Consider the following 20,884-nt stretch of genomic DNA (forward strand, 5'->3'; position numbering starts at 1 on the left):
AAGGAGTGCGAGTCTGGAAACGTCATTGGTTCCTGCTGTCTTGACCAACACTGGCATTTCTTTACCCATATCACCATATTTTGGAACTGGAACACTTTTCTGCATTCTGAAAAGTTCACAAAGAACTCAGTGACTGAGAGGTGCCCAGGTCCTGCGGCTACTGAACGACCCCCTCCAGCACCACGCTTGACAGTTGGTATGAGGCGTTTGTGCTGATGGGCCCTATTTGGTTTCGCTGCTTGTGCATATTTTTTCTTCAAACATCTCCAATTTAGGCTGTCCAAAATACATTGTTCCAGACGTCTGTGGTTCACTCGGATGCAACTTTGCAAACAAGCTCTGCTTTTCTTTTCAGAGAGGTTAAGAAAAAATGTGTTCTGTACTCTTTTACTTTGGCACTTTCTTTAATTTCAATTTAGTTTGTATTTTGGAAGATTTACAACGGTCTCAAGGTTTCTCTCATTGTTTTTCTAGCCGTTATTCATCTCCAAGTTGTTTGAATTTGAAGGCAAATTCAAGTTAAAAATCCAGGCACACACTGAAGGAAGCTGGAATTCGGACACAAAGTTTAGAAAACCTGAAGCGGACGAGAGGATGAGGAGCAACAATGAGACACAGGCGAGGAAGATGAGAGGCACTCAGGAACGTCACATGACACCTGACCAACAAAAGAGGAAAAAAACCCGTAATATCAAACTGGAGTTTGGAAATAACCCAAAGAGATGAATGGTGTGATCAGAAGCCACACAGGTGGCCTTGACCTGAAGGAGGGGTGTATCCAAAATGGAGTGCACGACACTTCTGGCTTCGTTCAGCAGCCCTGAGCAAAAGGCCACCTCAGTCTCTCCACTCGTTTCTCCAGCTTTCTGATCAGCCCACATCTCGTCTGCATTCCGAGCGGAAAAACACAGAAACTGCAGCTACGGACGGGGATCATTTCTGAGTTAAGGTCACGAGGAACGGCTTTGGTTATCCTGCCTGCGAACAACTGCATATTATCAGATTTCAGCTGGAAGAACACAGCCTACAGGGGGCAGTATGAGCAGGAGACAGCACAGAACTCAGAAGTAACTCTGTTTTCATGATTGTCTGGCTCAGTAATTTATACTGCAGCATGATTCTGAGGTCGAGAACCTGAATATGTGCAGTATACTGTAGCACACACTGGGCGTAGTGTGAGCCGTACAGTTGCTCACTGTACACGCGCGTGAGGGTGGAGCTCCACCGGGGATAGAAGACATCGGACACACTGACTCCTGTGTTAAACGCACCAAAAAGATCACACACAAACTCTGGGAGAAGCTTGGAAGTCAACCTTTATTGATAAAGTTAGAAAACAAACAAATGAAAATCATACATACGTCGCTTATTTTCGCCTTGTTATAAACACTGAACTTGATTTGGTGATATCTGTATCCAGGTAATGGCCATTTTCAGTTACACTGTAAAAACAGCGACATACGTTAAAAGAAATCAGAAAAATATCAGGAGACGTTTCAGAAGGCACAGGATATATAAGCATTAACAGCATCGGCAACAACCTTTTCTGTATAAAACATATGAAGCAAATGATTGACATTAAAGCATTTTACTGTAGCAGAGAAAAACTGTTGAGTCTTATGAGACTTTAAAGCTATTGTGTTCATTAACTGTGCTCACAGCGTCCATTTTGGTGGTTGGACACCTTGTCATGATTCAAGTACTCTGTTATGTATTCTCCTGGGGGACCAGAATAAATTAGATTCTCTTGGAACTGCCCTGCAGTTGCAATCTGAGAAGTGAAGAAAGCCGTCAAAGAAAAAAATCCCAAACAGATAACTGATATCTAAGTACAGGAGGAATGCCAGGAGAGGTGCTAACCTGATTTGTAGTTGATTTCATGCTAATAAAAATAATAATTAAAAATATGAAAATGAACAGTCTGTGCCCTCCCCACAAAAAACACCCTGTATATAAAGCTGTAATTGAAATATAAAACTATATGAAAGGGGGAAAAATCCAAAGCCTCAAAGATTAAAAACTAAATGATCACTTAAAAATGCACATACAAAAAAACCCAATCACATCTGTACACGTCCCTGCCATTCCCTGGACCACCGCGCATTGTAATTATCAAATATAGTAGAGTCGTAGGGTCAGAATCTGCTATGTTAGCATGTTGGTAAAATAAAAAATAAAAATGTCATTAGTGATTTAACTTTTTTAGCAAATCATCCAAATCATTACCGATTAACACCCCCAACTGTGCTGACTTGCCGCCACTTTTGCTCTTAACAACATTGGCCAAACTCAGTAGTTGACAACAGACAACGTTGCAGTTTTCTGAAGACTTCCTGTCCATTAAATGTCCTTTTGGTGCCCAGCAACAACCCTCCCTGATCTCCCTCACATGTGCCAGCGCTTGAAATATTTCCCTGCGTCACCCTGTCCATCCTCAGTAGAGAGCAGAATGTTAATAAATGTATACGCTAAAACTCCATTTTCACTCTTGTTAAATGTAGCGTAGCATTAAGCTAGGTGGTCGCCTAACAATCTTGCCCATACAGGTCGAGGAGTGTGGGACTGCGATTTGACATCTTTGGCAATGAGCGCTGCGACTTTCAAAATGAAAAACCCCTTCAGCCGAGCACCAGGTGACACTGAAACGGGCACGCTGCGGGGTGGGCGGGGCTTGATTCAGACACAAGGGCTTGGAGGAGGGCGTGATGGTGGGGGACACAGCAGTCCCGGGGGTGTGCGAGCGGGCGGAGGTCCAGGTGGCAGCTGGCTCGATGGGGGGGGTCTGGCAGGAGGGCTGATTTGCGTAGGAGGTGAGGAAGGGTAGTCGGTGGCGGGGCCGTAGTCCGGCGGTGGCGGCGATGGCGTGTGAATCAGTCGGCGAGTTTGGGCGGTGGCTGCGGCCGACTCTTCTTTCACCCTTGTAAAATTGATGCATCGGCCCTAAAAGGGAGGACAGATAGGTGTTAGTATAGTGATCCACTGATTGGTCAGAAGCTAAAAATCTTTCAGAAATATGTGAAGTTCACTGAGGCCACAACAGTAACTCCGCCTGCTGCGTGGCTGTATGTGGTCGCGCGGTGACATAACCAGCACCAGGGATTACAGCCACAGACTTACAGGGCGGAAAATGACGAGCGAGGGGGACTGGGAGGGACGGCTGCCATTTTAAGCCATTTTAACCCTCTTCCACCATGCGTGCTAAGATAAGTTAGATAAGTTAGCTTGCTGACAACAGGAACATTTCTGGGTGTGAAACACATGGAAGCTGGAGCTGATTTCACACAGTTGGGGTCTGTAGCTGCGTTCCAATCAAGCTGTAATTTATGTGCTGCAAATAAAAGAAACAGCTGCAGGCTAACAAATGGTGGACTAGTGAAGAAAACTCCGAGCAGTTTGGTTTGCAGGACTGCTGCTCTTCTTTAGTTGCCAAGTTCTTCACTGGGCGTTGACATCATCGTCGTCATGGTTTGCCCTCCTCTCGCGTCCAACAATCCTCTCTAAATGTTTGCGCTAGCAGTAGCAAGTGGAAATGCACACTACTGCAGAATTCCTGAAAACTTGTGATGTTTTTTTCCTGGAAACTCACTTTGATAACAACATTTTTCTGCTGTTTCGCAACCTTAACAAGGTCAGATTTGGAAGCGATAAACACTCGTCCTGAGCCAACGTTTGTATGAGGAGACTTGTTTTTCATGAAGGGAGACAGAGAGAATGTACTCGACAGATGTGGTTTCGTGACTCAGCGCAGCTCAGATGGGTCTCGAACAGATCAGCGCTTCCTTCTGAGTTCAAGTTCATTGTAGGTTTCAGTTACGTCCAATCAAAAGCTTAAACAAACAGATTTAAAGAAACAGCAGAGTGTGTGTGTGTGTGTGTGTGTGTGTGTGGGATGTCAGTTAGCTGGTTGAAAGTCAAGTCAGCTCTGATACTGTGGGAAAAGCTGCGGTGCTGGGCTTGTTTTCACTTTATTCCTTGCTGAAGCATAAATTCAGCCAGCGTCTGGGCTGGTGAGATGTTTTTGTTTAAAGTGGCCAGAAAGGTTGAGGTGACATCATTTCGAAAGCTTCTCGTGCTGCTCCGCTACAACAACAACCTACATTACCAAACATTTAAGAGGCAGCGAAGAAAATAAAACTTGTTTTGACAAGCCACAGTTTTGGTGTCTGAAAATTGCTTTGGTATAATTTTATACTAAAACTGCAACTGGAGACAGAAAACTGAAAAAAGTCACTCTAATGAAGATGAGATGTGAGTGAAGGAAGGGCCAGGTCTCCATCAGGGTACTCACGTGTTCGCCAGGCTGAGGTCTCATCAGGGAGACCTGATCGTAGCCGCGTCGAAACAGAGCCCAGATGGCATCGAGCTTCCCCTGAACGGAACAGAACAGAGAAGACCAGGGTCAGGAGCTGGACCGCACACAACACAAGTGTCTGAATTTAAACTAGAGCTGTTGTCTCCCGGTTCTGGGCTGTGCTCCTGAGATGTGTTTCCAATCCAAAACTAATCCTACCAGATCCAGCCAACGGCATCCTCGAACCGACTCAGATATTAGATTGTACGAGAACAGAATTACCTCAAAACAGTCATGGATGATACAGTAAGGGTTAAAAAAGGGAGGCAGTGGACTTTTTCATGGTCCCAGCTTCAATAGCAAACACTGCCGAAGAGGAAAGAGGCCAAAAGTCTCACATGTGAGTGATGAAGCTACTTCCAACACACAGCTGTGGTCTCCTGTAGGAACACTGGATCACTGAGGGTCAGAGCCGATTCAGGTCTGATTCAGAGTCCGGTTGTGAAGACTAGGAGGGGCGATTATGACCCCCGCTGACCCCTGGGTTCTGTGGGAAATGGCTGACGCGGGCTCACCTGGATGGGCGTGTACCACTTCCGGTTCTGTGGCAGCTTCTTGTGCGCCTTCTTTGGCTTTGGCTCGAACGGCTCGTACTCCTGCTCTGGCATTTTCACCACGGCATTTTTGGGTTTCTCCAGCTTGGCGCCTTCCTCGGTCGAACCCTTCCCTCCCCAACGCACCTGCACACCACACAGCACATTGTTCCACAACAACAAGGGCGTTGTGAGCCTTTCCAGAATCGTAGGGTAGTTTTAATAGCAGTCGTATCATTGCATCGTGCACGTCACCTCCATCCTCTTGATTCCTCCGATTCCTCTTCCTCCATAATAGGAGGCATCCACAGTGGGCCACTTTTTCTTCGGCAGTCCCTGTTCATCATCAGACTCCTTAAAAACATATTTGATACACATATTCAGATTACAGATTACTGAGTTTGGTATTTTACATTCAAAGTATCATCTTTCTCAGGCACTGGAGTGTTGAAAATCACTCCTAAATCCACACAACAGCGACTCCTCCATGCTGCCTGTACAAGCACCTCTTAAAGGAAATGGAGAAACTATTTGAAATAGTTTTTGTTTGTCAAGTAATAGTTTTGATTTAAACCACTGATGTCTCCCTCTGTTGGCCAGTTGAAAGAATGCTGCATTATCATTAAATCGTTATCATAAATCGTTGTCATATTCTGTATAGAAGACGGTCACTACTGACCGGCTCGGGAGGAGGTGGAGGGGGTGGCTCTTTGATGACCTGTAGAAGAAGAAGAGAAATGACTTTTTCAGGGGATCTCTATGACCCATAACAAACTCTAACATGCTCATTTTAGTGGGTCTGCTTTTAAAAGGGCCCACTTCCTGAATGTAACGTATACTTACCACAGTGCAGCAGAGAGGCCAGAACCACCACATGAAAAGCAGGGCCAGAAGGAGGAACAGCGCCAGCAGGGTGATCAGAAGGATGGTGCCATCAAACTGGAGACAGAGCGCAGACACAGTTATCAGCACACACAGCAGCAGCAGGGTAAAGGCAAAGAAAACAAGCGCACCTAGACCGCTCTGGCAGCAGCAGTTTAACAGTGATCACATTTTCAAGTTTGTGTTTGTGTCTATGATGAATGAATCGGTGACTGGACTCGTTTGAAATGGCCCAAACATGTTTTCCATTACGGGCCGCTGATGAAGATCACATGTGGATAGGCTTTCCCCTCTCCATCCTGTGGTCAAAACATGGGAGGGGTATTTATCTGGACTCAGCAGAGGGGTCCGTCACACTCAGCAAATCCCCGGAACCAACGTCTGCTTCTAAGAATTTTCTCTCTCCACCAGCAAAGATGTGGTTTGGAAAACAATAACAAGGATCTTGTTGACAGGACTAAGACTGGAACTGCTTAAGTGAAGGGATTTAAACTTTATCTTTCTTGATTGAACCACAAGCCTGTTTCATTTTTCACACCATCTGGAAGCTGCTTCTCGAGGTTTAGAGGATCTCTTTTATCCAACACACAACTCTTAGATTTACGTTTTCATAAAATGCGGAAGCGTAAAAAAAGCGCAGACGAAGCAAACAGGTGTAAGGAGTGAAGTCATCACTTACACACTCGGTGGTGGTGACGTGCACGTTGCTGCTGATGAAGGACAGGCCGTTGTTCATGCTCACTTGGAGATAAATCACCCTGGAATCAAACAAGAGGTGTAAAAATGAGAAGCGGATCCTCTGACATCAGGAGGACAGATCCTGTCACATGCTTGTTTAGAACGTATTACACGCACACACAACTCTGCACACAACTCAACACACAACTCTGCTTTGCTAAACGTCGTCTCCGGGATTTCTGAGCCAACGAGTGTCTTCGTGGTCCCTAACCCTGACCCTTCGGGCTGGGACTAAACAATTCTGGGAAATTCACGTGAGCCCCAGCGGTCTCTTTGGAGTCTGGTCCCTTCATAAAACAAATGGTTCAAAGCCGTACACTTTCAACAGCCCCCACCTCCTCCTCCAGCCACATGGGCACGGCAGATGGAAAGCAGACCATCTGACTGGTGAAGCCGATGCACAAACAGAACTGGCATTGAGGGTGAAGTTCAAGGTCACGAACAAGGGACACGAAAACGGTGTTTGTTGCTGACAGCAGCAGGGTCCAGATTAACAGGACTGTACAGATGTTTACAGGGCTGAAGGATGAAGTTCATTTCTATGCTTGCATAGAATGGTGATACTGATGAAGAAATCAGATCAAGATGTGATGGAGGGCTAACCAGTAAAACAACGGAATGTGATTTATTAGTTAATGGGTTTTGCCTGAAGCGAAAGATCAGTAAGACAAGAGAAAGTCATTAAACGGTATGAAGCAAAAGGGGAAATGGGGGGTATAAGATGCAGATTGCCGTCTCACGGCTTTTAAACAAAGAAGAGAAGCAGACTGACGTACACATGTTGGGATGATGATGTTTCTAATGAAATGATGCAGTTTAACTGTTAAAGAACAACACAGGGAATCATGACTGTTCCGTTTCAGGCAAGGTGACTTAAACACTGTCCAATCTGCAAGTCAGCATGAATCAATGTGATGCCTGGGGATCCGAACCGGCTTCATTAATCCAAACATGAATGGGCTTTTTCTCAGGGATTTTCCACCCTGCAGAGAAACAAACTGCATGTTTGAAAGACTCTCTAGCTGCTTCCTGGCTTTGATCACCCGAGGCTGGACAAGCAGACTGCTGCGAGTGGGCTTTGGACCGGTGGGGGTTGAAAGAAAGACAAATAAAAGGCAGATAGCGGAGGGGGGTGGTCACAGAGAGAGGAGGTGTCGGTGGTGGAGTGGCCACAGCCACAGCGGCACCAGACAGGAGGGTCCAGAGGCTGCGGCTGAAGTGATGTGGGGACCGGATGTTTAACAGCTGGAGCAGACACGCAGACATGTCAGTTCCATCCCTGCTAATGAAAAACTAATTGGATGAGATATCAGAAGTGCGCACCCATAATCTGACCTGTTGCCTGTTTTAATGGAGAAGAGGCAGGACAAATGATGGAACTGCAGCTACCGAGTCTCTTACATTCTGCTGAGCCGTGCTGGGAATTAGAGATGTGGAATGTGACCACGGATAAGGGTTGTAAAAAAAGCTAATGTATGGCAGGCTTCTCGTGCCCTGTGGCCATAAACGCACATAACCAAACATGTGTTTCTGTGTTTGGGGAAAGAACGTGATCCGAGCTGCATGTGGAAGCGCGCTAATAAAGCCAGGTGCTTGTTTGAATAAACTGAAACGGCCACGTACTTGCCGACTTCGTCGACGACAGGAGCCGGGCACAGTAGGAAGGTGTTCTCTACACCGGCTGGTTTTTCATCTGCGAGGGGGGAACAAATTCATCACTGTAGAAAAAACGTTGAACATCAGAGAGCAACAGCAGTGAAGGCATCACGTGCGGACTTACTGACTGTAAAGGTGTCGTTGATTTTGAAGCTGCAGAGCACCTGGTCGATGTCTCTGGCATGGAGGAAGCCGTTTCCACGCACCACCACCTGAAATGTCTCTGGTTACAAAACACAGAAACGATTTTGCATTTATTTATTTTTTAAACTCAAAATAACACGAGGTTCACTCCCAGTTAAAGGACTGAGCATCCATAACCACATAAAGACTCAATCTGTGCTCAGAAACGCAGCACAAGTGGAAATTCTTTAGTAATTCAATGTGTTCAATATTACCGACATTCTCAATGGACCAGAATGACAAAATCAGAATGTGATTTTAAAAATATATTTTAAACTTCATATAAAGGAAAGAAAAATGAGTAGGCGGTCATCTGTTTCTGCCTGGTTTCCTCCAAAGATGAGTGCTTCATCTCCACGAGGAGAAGCGTCTTTCTGGACACTCGCTCATGAGGCTCTGATTGAAGCGCTGCAGTGATGGTTGAACTTCTGGAACATTCTCTAGAGCTCCTCCAGAGTCAGCACTGGGTCCTTATTGTGTCTCAGACCAAGAAACTCTTCTTCAGATTACTCAGATTGGTCAATCAACTCTGAGAAGAGTCCTGAAACCTGCTCTCAGGAACCTTTGTTGCAGCAGAAATGTTTTTGTAGCCTCCTGATCTGTTCTTTGACCTCTTACATTGGATATATCAGCTGGGAGATCTTCTATGGACAAGTTAGTGTGTCCATTGTGTGGACTCCAATCAAGCTGTGGAAATATCTCAAAGATAATCCAGCTATGGTGAAGGTCACCAGGGCTAAAGTTTAACAGAAGAGTCCTAATGTAAATGATCATTTTGAGAATAAATCTGCATTTGTCCTTTTGGAATATTGATTGATTGACAAAATCTTTGATTTCTTTGATTTTAGCACCACCACAGACAGTAAATATTTTAAAAGCAAAAACCATCCCGCAATACGATACATCCCAGTGTTTAAAAGAGGTTTAAAAAATGAGAAAAGTCAAAATCCAAATGGAGTCTGCTTGGATACAGTGCATTTTGTGTTGATTTTACAATATCCCCTCAGTTACTGTCATCATGTCAAAACCACACAGAGAGTTGATTAAGTGTGGAAGGACCACACCCACTGCAGCAGGCCAGCAAATAATATCCACTAAAAAGAGCTATAATTTTCCTCTTTCTGTTGAAGGATAACAGAAATTCTGTTTAACAGAACACAAAAGCAGATGTGAAATTGTTTCTGCTCCTGCCAAAAGTGTGTTTTCAACCCTATTTTTAATCTGTTTTATGCCATTAAATGTCTGTTTAATGCGGAGCCCTCTGCTGACTTTACAGTCTACCTTCTGCCAGTGGAACAACTGCCACTCTCACAACCTTTTAAATCCAATCTGGATTAGCATTCCCGCTGAAATCGCCTTTCCCAGAAGAATTCCTCCAGAAGACCTGAATGCCCATATGTGGTCAGCCTTCAGCAGGGAAACTCATTAATGAAGTGACAGAAGAGGAAACAGAACAACCATTACTGGATGTTCTTATACATGTTACATAGTGAGGACCAGAATTTTACGTTTCACTTGCAAAGTAAGGACACTTGTGACGTGTTTTTGTGTTTTCTGGCCCTCACGCCTTCAGAGGTCTGTCTGAGGGTTAAGGCCCGAGTCCTTACAAAGACAGAAGTATAAATGCGCGTGCGTGTGTGTGTGTGTGTGTGTGTGTGTGTTGTTCCGCACCTCCTGCGCAGACACTGGAGGGCTCAGCTGCTAAAATCTCAATACAGGACTTCTTGATAATCTAGAGGAGCACAATGGGTCACAATTCAAATTCCATTCTGTTTCAGTCATAGAAATGTATAAGGTCAAAACTTTCTGAATCAATGGATTCACACAAAGGATGCTATTTACCGAATTAATGACTCCCCGCAGGGCGTGGAAGCCCCCCAGCACAGGAAACACATACTCAATTCTGTCTGCAATGGTGGCCAGCTGGAACAGAGAGAGGGGACGGAGAAAGGAGAGTTGGAGTCAATTAAAAAGTGCTGTTTTGTTCAGGAGGGTTCCTGTGACAGATCCTCTTTCATTTGGAAAGTCCGATGTGAGTCATCCTCATTTCCATGATGGACATGATGGACTGATTAGCATTGTGCAGATATTTTCCCTGAGCCACTAAATGTGTTGCATTAAAAATCCCTTTCAGGAGTTCGGCAACGATAACTAATTTTTGGAGAGTCAGTTTGTAAGAACGCTTTTGTTTCCCTGAGCACATGTGGGCTTTAGTGCACGATTGTAAACTGTGGAAAATTATGATGAAGCTGAGGAAATGATTCTTATTCCAAACCAGATGTATGGCATGTATGAACAAGGTGTTGAGATGCCAGAGGCAGTGGGGATTCATTGGATTGGCAGAGCTATTACCTGTGTTTCATTAAAGTCTTTGACACCAACACAGTACACAATGGCTCCCAGAGATCTGGCCTTCTCTGCCTGTTGGATAAAAAACAAGGAATGGATCTATTACAGCTGGAATACCGGAGGGCTGAAGCTCAGAACGCAGCGGCAGAGGCAATGGAGCGTGGAGAGGCTACCTCTTCCTGCGCGCTGATGAGCTGCTGCTCCTGCAGCTCTCCGTCGGTTAACGCGATGATCACGCTGGCCGGGCCTGGAGGAAACAGGTGGGCGTGTCAGCATCAAGCAACCATCCTCGCATGTTTAAACCAAAGAGCTGGCAGGTTCTTACCAAAGTTCTCCAGATGAATCTGCTCATTTGCCTTAAAATAACAATAAAATCAGAGTCAGATTTCCCCCAAACTTCCAAGGCTTTAGTTTAGTAGGTTGGAATTTAAGTGTTAAATAAACCACAAGCATTATAATATACCCTCTGCAGTCCCAGGTGCATGAATGTGTCTCCACCAGGAATCTCTCTCTTCAAAGCATTCAGTCCTTTTCTGATGTCTATCCTGCAGAGGGCAGAGAGCTGCATTAGTGCTGATGAGAACGTTTCTGAATTATTTGGTGCCTCTTATGTGCTGGTCATTACAAGTTTTCAAATTAGGTAATATAAAGATGCAATATATATATATTCAACTCGTCATTGCTTGAAGAACGATGGCAATTTTGGGACAAGTCCTGATTGTCAGAACTGCCAGACAACATCAGCTTGGACTTGTTACCTGTTTTCTGTCAGTTTCATGATGGTGGACGCTCTGGAGGAGAACGTTATGAAGGACATTCTTAGCATGGGACTGGAACAAAAAAGGAAAATAACAATCAGGTGACCAGGAGAACAGCCACAAATGAACTCCAAACACTGGCTCAGTGCTGGGTTACAGAATCACGACAGCATGTTCTTTCTACGAAAGCCATAATAGAAGTGTGGTAACACATCGTGAGCATCTTCTTTAATGCCTTGGAGGTCCCTCCAGCAGTTCCTTTAACACAGAGATGCCAACAGAACACTGTTCAGCAGTTTGGGTATCGCTGAGCCTTCAGATGTGGACACCCCAAACATGTAAATACTGTTTTTCTTGACAACAGAAACTTAAAGGGCCAACAATTGTTTGCTCCCAGATGCATTGTGATGGCTTTAAAACATGACAGATGAAAACAAAACCACCCGGAACTGATGACAGCCCATAAATCAGCTTTTAAAAACACATTTTTCCTACTTCAGAGACACACTGTTTATTCCCAAGGTCTTTTCTGACTGCGGATGCACATTTGTTATGATTCTGACAGAACAATGATGGAAGACGCGGCTCTAATATACAAAGTTTATTCTGAGTGAGCAGCGTTTCCACTGTTGTGAATGGTGCTACAGCTCACTCAGAGATCATGGTCCGGGGCCGGGAAACTGTCCCATTTAGGCCCACATATGATCCGGAGCAGATCTGCATCCTGCAGGTTGGAACTTGAAACGCGACACGTGGAAGTGGTTTCTAATTGATGGAATTGATTACAGGGTTTTTTCCATTCAGATGCTAAAATGTCAGATCCAACATGCAGTAACCCAAAGGTTGGTATCTTCACTGACACCAGGCACCTCCCACATTCGCTCTGGACACTGATCGTTTTAGCGTATGGCCAGTTGAAGCTCGGGCAGATTCTATTTTTCTTTACTGGGCTCCAGGATGTCGACAGCAGAGGCCTTTTAGCCTCTAAGGGATTACAGCCAGGTTATAAAAACTTTCAGTTGTTACAGTGTCCACATAGAAAGTCGGGTTTTGCCCCCCCGTCCCCATGAAAGTCTATGTTTCAGAGCACCTCTTACCTTTTGAATTTCTCAGCTAGATTCTCCACAAAGTAGTAGATTTCCTCCCAGTGATTCTTTACACTGCCAGACCTGCGACAAAGAAAAAAAAGGACTCAGACACGATGCATCACTGTCACGAACGCACAAAGTAAAAGTAACAAGTTAGCAGAGAATGTCCCACAAGACACCTGATGTCATAAACATGCCGAAAGAACATGTCTTCACTACACCAATGGTTAAAAAAACAAACCCAACCGTTCTGTTAAGTTAATCAACATGTATGTTGGAGTAGTCAGAGAAGAAGAAAATAACAGCTTTGGTTGCCAAAAGCAACAGGGGCTCTCTTTTTATTTTTCAATTTGCTCCACATGCCAGAGGCTATGGATCCTCTGCACTCTTAAAGTGTTCATATAACTTCAGGACTTGGCCCAATTATTTGGAACATCTGCTTTTGGATGCTTATTTACGCGCTGTTTAACCGGCTGGTGAGTAACAGCCTTGAAGTACTGAATGACATGAGTCAAAAACTACCTTTTGAATTTGAAGTTTTAGATGGTGTCAAAGCAGAACTTGTTCTCCTCATAACTGATGTCCTTTATGCTACATTTCCAAGTGTGTTCATTTGTCCACCAGTCCAACGGTCTACACATGATGCCGATACCAGTTGATTAACACGCTAAAGATTAAAGACTGGAGAACTATACTGATTATAGTGGAGAATTCAAACAGAAAACATAATGTTTTCTCCCAAATGGCAAACATTAGACTCATATGTCCATATATCATTGAACGTTTACTTCCATTGAGAACTACATTCTCACATTTTTCACGTTCCTGGTGCAGAATTTCACACATGACCCAATCTGTTCATGTTTTACAAACAACACTAAGTGAATAAATGAATTGAGTAGTTCTAATGAGGCTTCTGAGACCAAAAGGTAGTGTTAACATAAAAGAGGCTGGTTTGTAATTTAGCACAGTACCGTATCCTCAAAGGGCCCTTGAAGGCTGAGGAAATAGTTGTCGGACTTCCCAGGGGAAATATAAAACTAGCCTCTTATAAAAAAAACAACCCAAAAAAGTCTCCCTGTGGAGCTGGCTTCATTTCCTCAGGAGCAAACTCTGTTTGTGTGAGTAGTAATGTTATTAAGCGTTAGCAATAGGGGAGATGGTCTCCTCCACCATAATGTGGCCAGTCAGCGGGTCAGCCGTTAGTTAACAAGTCACGCTGGGGGTGGACGTGGTAATGTTATGGAAATGAGCTGAGTGACTGTTTAGAGGATGAATGTTACTCAGAAAAAAGCGGAAGGATGATTGAATATTATTTTAGGTGCTTCAGAGCTGATGTAATGGCATCTGGACAGCAATGACGTGTTATGTCTCTGAAATGTGTCAGAAGGTTCACAAGTGTTTATTTAGCCACATGGATCCGTTTAATCATCTCAGATATTTTATATTAAGTATGCACAGTTGAAGTTTATATGCAGCAAACACAGGAAACTGTGCTGGAATAATGTCTAACACGCTGAATCATTCATTTCTGGCCTCTTTCAAAACATCTGCTTTGCTCGTTGGACTTGCAGACTCATCTCTTCTTTGGTTTGACAAGTCTCAAATGGGACCATGATATAATTAAAGGCAACCTAATTGCTTGAGTGAATCATTTAACAGCAGCATGAGGAAGAGGATGAGATGTTCCACCTTTAAAAAACACCGGTGGGAAATGAATAAAATCAGAGAGGTGGAGAGATATTTTTTAGATGAATACCAAACTATGCCCCAAATAATAGAGTACGGTCGTTCACCCTTAACTCTGTTTACATTGCTGACCGTCAAAGAGTTCAGTGTCCTGGGAGTGACATTAGGAGAGATACACCAGGAACATAGCCAAGGTCCTATAATGGCATTTTCCTACAGCGGTGCATCTCTGAGGTCGTGCCCTGGGCTGTCTCAGTGCGACTGCCGGAGTGCAGAGGGATGATTGTTTTACCACACGCCTCCGTGCACACTCAGGGAATACCAGGGACTTTCCAATCAATCCTACTTGAACAAGAGTCGGGATAATGCCGGGTGTCTGTCTAATCTCAAATTTACCCTGTAAAAAAGAATGTTTTGCTTTTTAATCTCTAAAGTTTGTATATTTTATTTTATATCTTATATAAACTGCAACAATGATAAACAGCATCAATTGCTCAGATATGGGTTTGGGTTGGAATACCCAAGCTTGTGCTGTCTCTCTCTCTGATTCTATACAACAAAGGTATCTACAGCAACGTTCTAAGCTGATCTAGTTTTCTTCTGCACACTGATGTTTACTGTATGCCTGCAAAAAGCAGAGGGCAGAACCCTGCAGGCTAAGAATGGAGGAGCTGGAGGAGAGTTTATCATGGAGTTTTATCATCAGACTCTGCAGCACAAACAGAAATATTCTCTCTCTCTCTCTCTCTCTCTCACACACACACACACACACACACACACACACACACACACACACACACACAGAGCGTGTGAACTGCAATTGGCAGCAGCCAGTTTCCTTTGTAAGTTGTTCCATTACAGCAACAGAGGAGGGAGGAAAACGTCTGGCCAGACGTTACTGTAGCTAACAGTTGAAAAAAGGAGGGGCAGTGGTGGTGGTTGGAGGGGGTGGGCGGGTGGGGGGTTCATTTTTTATTATTTACTTAACATCAGGGTGAATGTGAGGACGCCCACCTTTGGATTTTTTGAGTGCTTATCTTCATTTGGGAACATAATGAATTTGGTTTGCCTTGGCAGGGTTTGAACTATCTGAGCTGGCTCCAGACATGGGGCTGAAGACCAGCTTGCAGTTTTTCTCACCTGTCTAAACAACTCTGGGAGAGGAAGTGGACCAGTTCATTCTGCGATTTACGGTTTTCTCTTTTGATCTAATTTTAATGGTGCGGAGTGCAGCACTGGAGTTCAGCGGTTTGGACACAGAAAATAAAGGGTTTGAGATGTGTGGGGGTGTTAAAAGTTGCTGACAAATGAGCGCGCTTGGTGGAAGTTTGGAGTTATGATATGGCAAATTATCAGACTACACTCACAGCGTGTTTGGGTTTGACCAGATTCCACCAGCAAGATGCATAACATGTGTGCAAAAAGAAAGATTCTGAAGTGAAACTTTTACTGCGAGTTTACTGTAAACTTTGTGTGGGAAAGCTGCTGTTGAAAAGTGAAATTAAATTCAGTTGAAGTCATTTATCTGTATCAAGAGTGCCTCTGGGGGCTTCACAGAAACCCAGAGCCACATGAGATACCGTCAGCAGGACCAGGTTCATGGGGGAGGTGGGGTGCTGATGACCAGCCGGGCAAAGGAGAAGGAGATAAGGCAGACACAGAGGAGCAGTGGGTACATCAAGTATTTGTGTTCCACCGTTTCTAAACATCTGTGGGCAGAGAGGGAGCAAATAGGCCTTCAGCGATGCCAAGACCAGACGGGAATCTGGATAATGTTGTCATGACAAAAGAAAAACACCTTCAAACGTTTTCATTGCGGGAGATTCGTTTATCTCCTGCCTTTGTGACGGTTAAATCACAGCATCTTTGGAAAGTGACTCATGGTATTTAAGTTAACCTGGTGGGCAAATGAGGTTTGAAATCAAACAGATGGACCTTCTGTCTGTGTATGACTGAGTGTGATTATTGCTGTGAAGATTCACTGAATAGCTGCAGATTAATCCCGTGTGTGTATCCTATAGTTGTCATGACACATCCCTCATGTTGAAACTGAGCGATACCTCAGGATTGACAGCTGTGTTGGCTCCCTGATGGCAGTGGGATGACAGCGTGTGGGAAAAAGCCTGCTGGATCTGCGGCTTTAGGGGCGCTCAGCTTCATTCTCATGGTTCAAAGTGTTGAACAGAGGAAAATTTAAAAAAAGGAGAAAATTTCCTATTCCGCTAAAGAGCCAAGCGGCAATTCCAGCTGGCCTGCCTGGACCGCTACAGGCCAGAGCCAATGACGGTGCTCCAGTTTAACTGAGTGGGCACAAGCAATTGTTTGTTTAAAACCGCTAACCTACTTTTACAGCCACAGTCGAAGTCAAAGTCTTTATGGGGTGATTACTGAGCTAATGCAGCAGGACTATTCTAGAACAGCCTGGAAAAAAAGCCAGAGAACTAGACCTGTTTTCATCATTGAAAATGCATTAAACTGTAAATACGGCAGCCTGTCAGAGTGCATCAAACATCACCTCCTTCAAAAATCCCCTCGGGTGTTGTTATTTCTCATCCCTGGGGGAGTAAAAACAGCGTGAGAAGATTTGCCGAGACGGCCTTTTCCTGCATGTTGTCATGATGCAAAATTAAGCAAGCACAGCTCGAGCGTGACTTCACAGCAGCTGCCTGGTTTTTCTACAAACTGGCCAGGATTCGAGTTACGTCAACAAGAAAACATTTGTCGAAAAAGACCCCAACGTTTCATTTAAGCTAAGACAGGGTTTCTGGGATACCTCAGGGAGGGAAGGAGTCTTTTTGATTTCAGGCCCACAACTCAAATATTTTGACTATTTTACCATGACATCATAGCATATATGGATGAGAGAAAGTAGGGCAAATGGAAGATCTTACAGGGCAGCTTGTTAATCACATTTGAAAAACACAGTGTCGTCCTCCCAAAGTGTTGTCCGTCATCTGGTTTTTAATATCAAATAAGTGGATAAATCTCACTTCATTTCCCAGGCAAAGCTGCTGTACAGCCGTACAGGAAGCTGCCACAATGTAGGTTTTTTTTGTGAATTCAGCACATGAAAACATATAAAAGGCACCTGCAGATGTTTAACACCACAAGAGACAGAGTCTGCCTGCAGACAGGCCGTTCCTCCATCGGCCCCCACCGCCAGTGTTTAAAGACACACGGGAATAATCCACTTTCCACCAACACCTCCAGGAGCTTTTGTTTACCTGGGTAAAATAATTCCTGGTAATCTGCATGGTTTGCTTTTCCACCGCGCCTCAAAGTTCCAAAAAATTTATTCAAATCAAATCTGGCTGATAGGAGATCGTGCTAAGATTTTATCATCTTTTTTATCATCAATTCTTCAACTACTCATGGACTTGTTTTGAGCTCCACATTTGGCTCGGACATTCGTCCACAGCCTCGTTTCAAGTCACCGCTGAATTTCTTCCCTGGTGAAGAGGCTCACGGGGAGCCTTGAACTCCTCGCCCATCCACACCTTCCATTCTTTTGCTCTATTTTGATCAATACACAAAGGAAGTGAATTTGTATTAATGAAAAAACAGGTTTGCAGTCCCACACTGGCTTAAACATGGCAGGTGAACGGAGGTACCAGTTAGCCGTCCAGCACCCAGCTCCGCCCCTCAGGGGTTACGGGGAAGCTAAAAAATCCCACCCTCAACTAGGTACTTTTTTCAGGGAAAGTTTGGGGTTGAGGGAATTTTTTGGCCCCCCGACCTCTGCCTCACTTTTATTAACATGGACTAGCTGTTCTTGTTTCCACGCAGTTGTTTCTCTGCACCTTTTGGGTTGCGTCATCAAACTTTCATTTTAAACCTTTTTATATTCTTAACATTTTAAACATTCTCATATTTCCGTACGGTACAACGGCGGTTTAATAAGGCTCACTCTGGTCGAAACCTTCCAGAATTCCACACGTCCCCAATTCAAACGGGCAACCGTGCGGTCATTAACAAGTCTAATATCTGACTGCGTGCAGTCTATGTTCAAGCCATGACATGACATCATCTGCTGGAGCCTGCCGCGAATGTTTCAGTGGTTACCTTTACTTTATTATTTGTTCTCCCCTCCACCCATAATGCATTGCCAAACTCTGCTTCTCATTTTAAATCAAAGAGAGTCATCGCTCTGCCCTGACAGCTCCAACCTGGATCTGTCCATTTTCTTTTTCATCTGCATTCTCAATCTGTCAGTAGCAACTAGCCACATTTAACCAGCCGGTTACTTCATTAATAGGCGGTTAGTGTCAGTAGTGGAACGCTACAATACTGACAGACAGCCATCTTTGGAAAGGACATTATTTCTTTGAGGCGAAGCTGCTTTTCACACTGGGTCAAAGAGATCAGACCGTGACTCATAAAATCAGCTGAGGCCTGAGGGACGGCCAACACGGCTCCTTTATGAACTTCCTCTCGTTTGAAGTCTGCAACTAATGTCCAGTCCTTGTTAGTCACCTCCAGAGTGGGACCAAAGACCTGACTAGACCTGCTGACCACACACGCTTTGAATGAAGCCGTCTCTTTATTTATAGCACATCAGAGGTTCCTGCGTGCCACACGGCAAATGCAACTGTTCACATCTGGGGAGCAGTCTCCGAGGAGACGTCCAGCTCTCATCTGGAAATGCTGTGTTGTTGGGTCCTATGAGTAGAAGCTCCTCGGATAATTAGTATTCTACTTTGACATACAAGACAGTCTCCTTTATTTTGATGGAACTAATTCAGAATTTTCAACAAATGCACTGCTATGCTAACTCTCTCATGGATCTCTGTACTGCATTAAAATAAAATACAAGTCTCCAGGCGTCCTGCATGCAAAGGTTTGCTTTCTATACTGTGCTAAGACTACATTTTCCATAAATATTGCCCTTCCCTGCTGAGTCCTCCCACTCAGCTCATTGCTTGCACGTCTCCATCAACACAGGCTGAGGGACAAGACCAGAAAGTTTCTTTAAAAAAAAAAAAAAAAAAAGTAGTTTCACATTGAGCTGGATTTAAGGCTTTTGGTTTAAAAGGCTCCAGCAATTTGTTCATTTACTTTGAGATCCGGGGTTTTGTCTGGTTCAAATCATGATATGCACGAATGATCTTGTGATTCAGTCTTAAAGAGAAGCAGACTCAGTCCCTTGATATTTAAATTTTCCTGAGCTTAAGTTCATTTCTACAGGAGCCGCAGCATTTTTTCCTTCTGCTCTTTCCTTTTGTCGGTAAATGAACCCAGTAAGCAGCCGGAAAATCGAATTACTCCTGAATATGCAAAATGGTGCCGTGTCAGTAAATGTGGAGTTTCATGTCGGTTTCGCTACATTTTCAGCAGCTCTTCCACACACAAACAAGTAAATAGAGTTGAACAGAGTTCAACGATTCTACATTTAATCTGCTCGGTCAGCAAAATGCACTGTACTGTACACACATCAGCGCTTGACGTCAGCACGCACGGACACACGCACGCTCGAGGCATCTCTAAACCGGACTTTGATTTAGCACACAATTTATTATGCCCTCGACCACACGCACACAAAAACACACTTTTTAAGCGTTTTCTATAACTTGCATAAAAGTCATCACCATGAAATGAACTGTTGAGAAAAACATCAATAAAATCGTGTTCCGTTTGGAACTTTTTTCCATTAAGAAATGAACCTTTCTTTGTTATTTTTGCGTGGCTTCTTATTGAGACCCTTCGAATCCTCAATGCAGACTTCGTTATCTTTCACAGCTCCTTTGTTTTCTCTTACTTGTCAAGCACGAAATAGAGGTCAAACGCGCCCTGACAGGAGCTCGTCTCCTCCTCTTCATCCTGCAGCTCCGCTTCGGATCTTGTGGGTGAAGAAGACAGCAAAAGTAATCCGAATATCAGCAGCACAAGACGGGCGGTCATCAAACAATTCGCCATGCTTCGCAAATATTGAATTATTCCTTTTTGGATAAAAAAAAGACTTCAAAAAACAGCTGAATACATCCCAGAGGCAGCTGACTGAGGAGGTGGAAGGTTGGTGACGCGTCCTCGTTACTGAGCGGCGAACATGCGCATCCTGTTCACAGCTGCCGGGACAGTTTTTTGGGAATTGGAAACTCGAAAAGCTGTTTTACTGCGATCTTTACGCAATAACCTGGGGGGTAAAACCAATGCGAGTGATGGGATGGACTGTATTGAGTGGTGAAGTGAGTGGGTCGGTGATAAAGTGAGCCAAAGTGTCCAATCAGGTTTAGGTCGGAAAGAAGCAAAACGCGCATCTAATGCAGAGCAGCGCCGGCGCAGGACAAACTAGGAGCCCCGGGGACAGGACTTGGCTGTAATGGACCAGGTTTCATGTTTCAAGATGAGGAGGAGAGACCGAAAAAAGAGAGTGTCGGGGGGGCGGGGGAATGGGTCAAGATCCTATTCTGCGCCTCCCTCATGTGGCACATGCGGCGCATTTTGCGGCAAAACGGGGCACTGCAGGACAAAATGGATAAAAGGAGGTTTCAAACTGTCCTCGATCAGAGACAGCCAATGAAAATGCCTTCACCTTCCCGAAATGTTCCCCCTATTGCACACAACAAGATGCTTTTGTTTTCCTCTCTTCTAATTGGAGGCATGAAGGGCAACATGCTGCGTAATTGCACCATTATAAAGCAGAGACAGCGGAAAATCGCG

General features: G+C 44.4%; 1 protein-coding gene across 1 annotated transcript; it reads right to left on the bottom strand.

Annotated features, from left to right (window-relative positions):
• Positions 1–1,298: 1,298 nt before the first annotated feature.
• On the bottom strand, positions 1,299–20,553 carry antxr1c (ANTXR cell adhesion molecule 1c). Its single transcript, XM_057044508.1, has 18 exons — positions 19,983–20,553; positions 12,548–12,619; positions 11,451–11,522; positions 11,156–11,237; positions 11,018–11,048; positions 10,866–10,939; positions 10,696–10,764; positions 10,186–10,266; positions 10,015–10,075; positions 8,285–8,383; positions 8,128–8,197; positions 6,446–6,524; positions 5,728–5,823; positions 5,564–5,602; positions 5,140–5,238; positions 4,867–5,031; positions 4,289–4,369; positions 1,299–2,940 (listed from the first exon to the last, which is right to left on the bottom strand). The coding sequence occupies exons 1-18, from the start codon at positions 20,138–20,140 to the stop codon at positions 2,677–2,679; spliced, it is 1,692 nt and encodes a 563-aa protein (XP_056900488.1). The 5' UTR covers positions 20,141–20,553; the 3' UTR covers positions 1,299–2,676.
• Between the last annotated feature and the right edge of the window lie 331 nt (positions 20,554–20,884).

The sequence above is a fragment of the Takifugu flavidus genome, chromosome 1, assembly GCF_003711565.1.
Source record: "Takifugu flavidus isolate HTHZ2018 chromosome 1, ASM371156v2, whole genome shotgun sequence".
Lineage (NCBI taxonomy): Eukaryota > Metazoa > Chordata > Actinopteri > Tetraodontiformes > Tetraodontidae > Takifugu > Takifugu flavidus.

Bases quoted from the DNA above. Each gene is read 5' to 3' on its own strand.
- antxr1c (XM_057044508.1), bottom strand. From the start codon at position 20,140: ATGGCGAATTGTTTGATGACCGCCCGTCTTGTGCTGCTGATATTCGGA. The intron at 8,198-8,284 runs GTAAGTCCGCAC...CCCCCCTCGCAG, and splicing joins CAACGACACCTTTACAGTCA to ATGAAAAACCAGCCGGTGTA. The intron at 5,824-6,445 runs GTAAGTGATGAC...CTCTGTCTCCAG, and splicing joins ACGTCACCACCACCGAGTGT to TTTGATGGCACCATCCTTCT.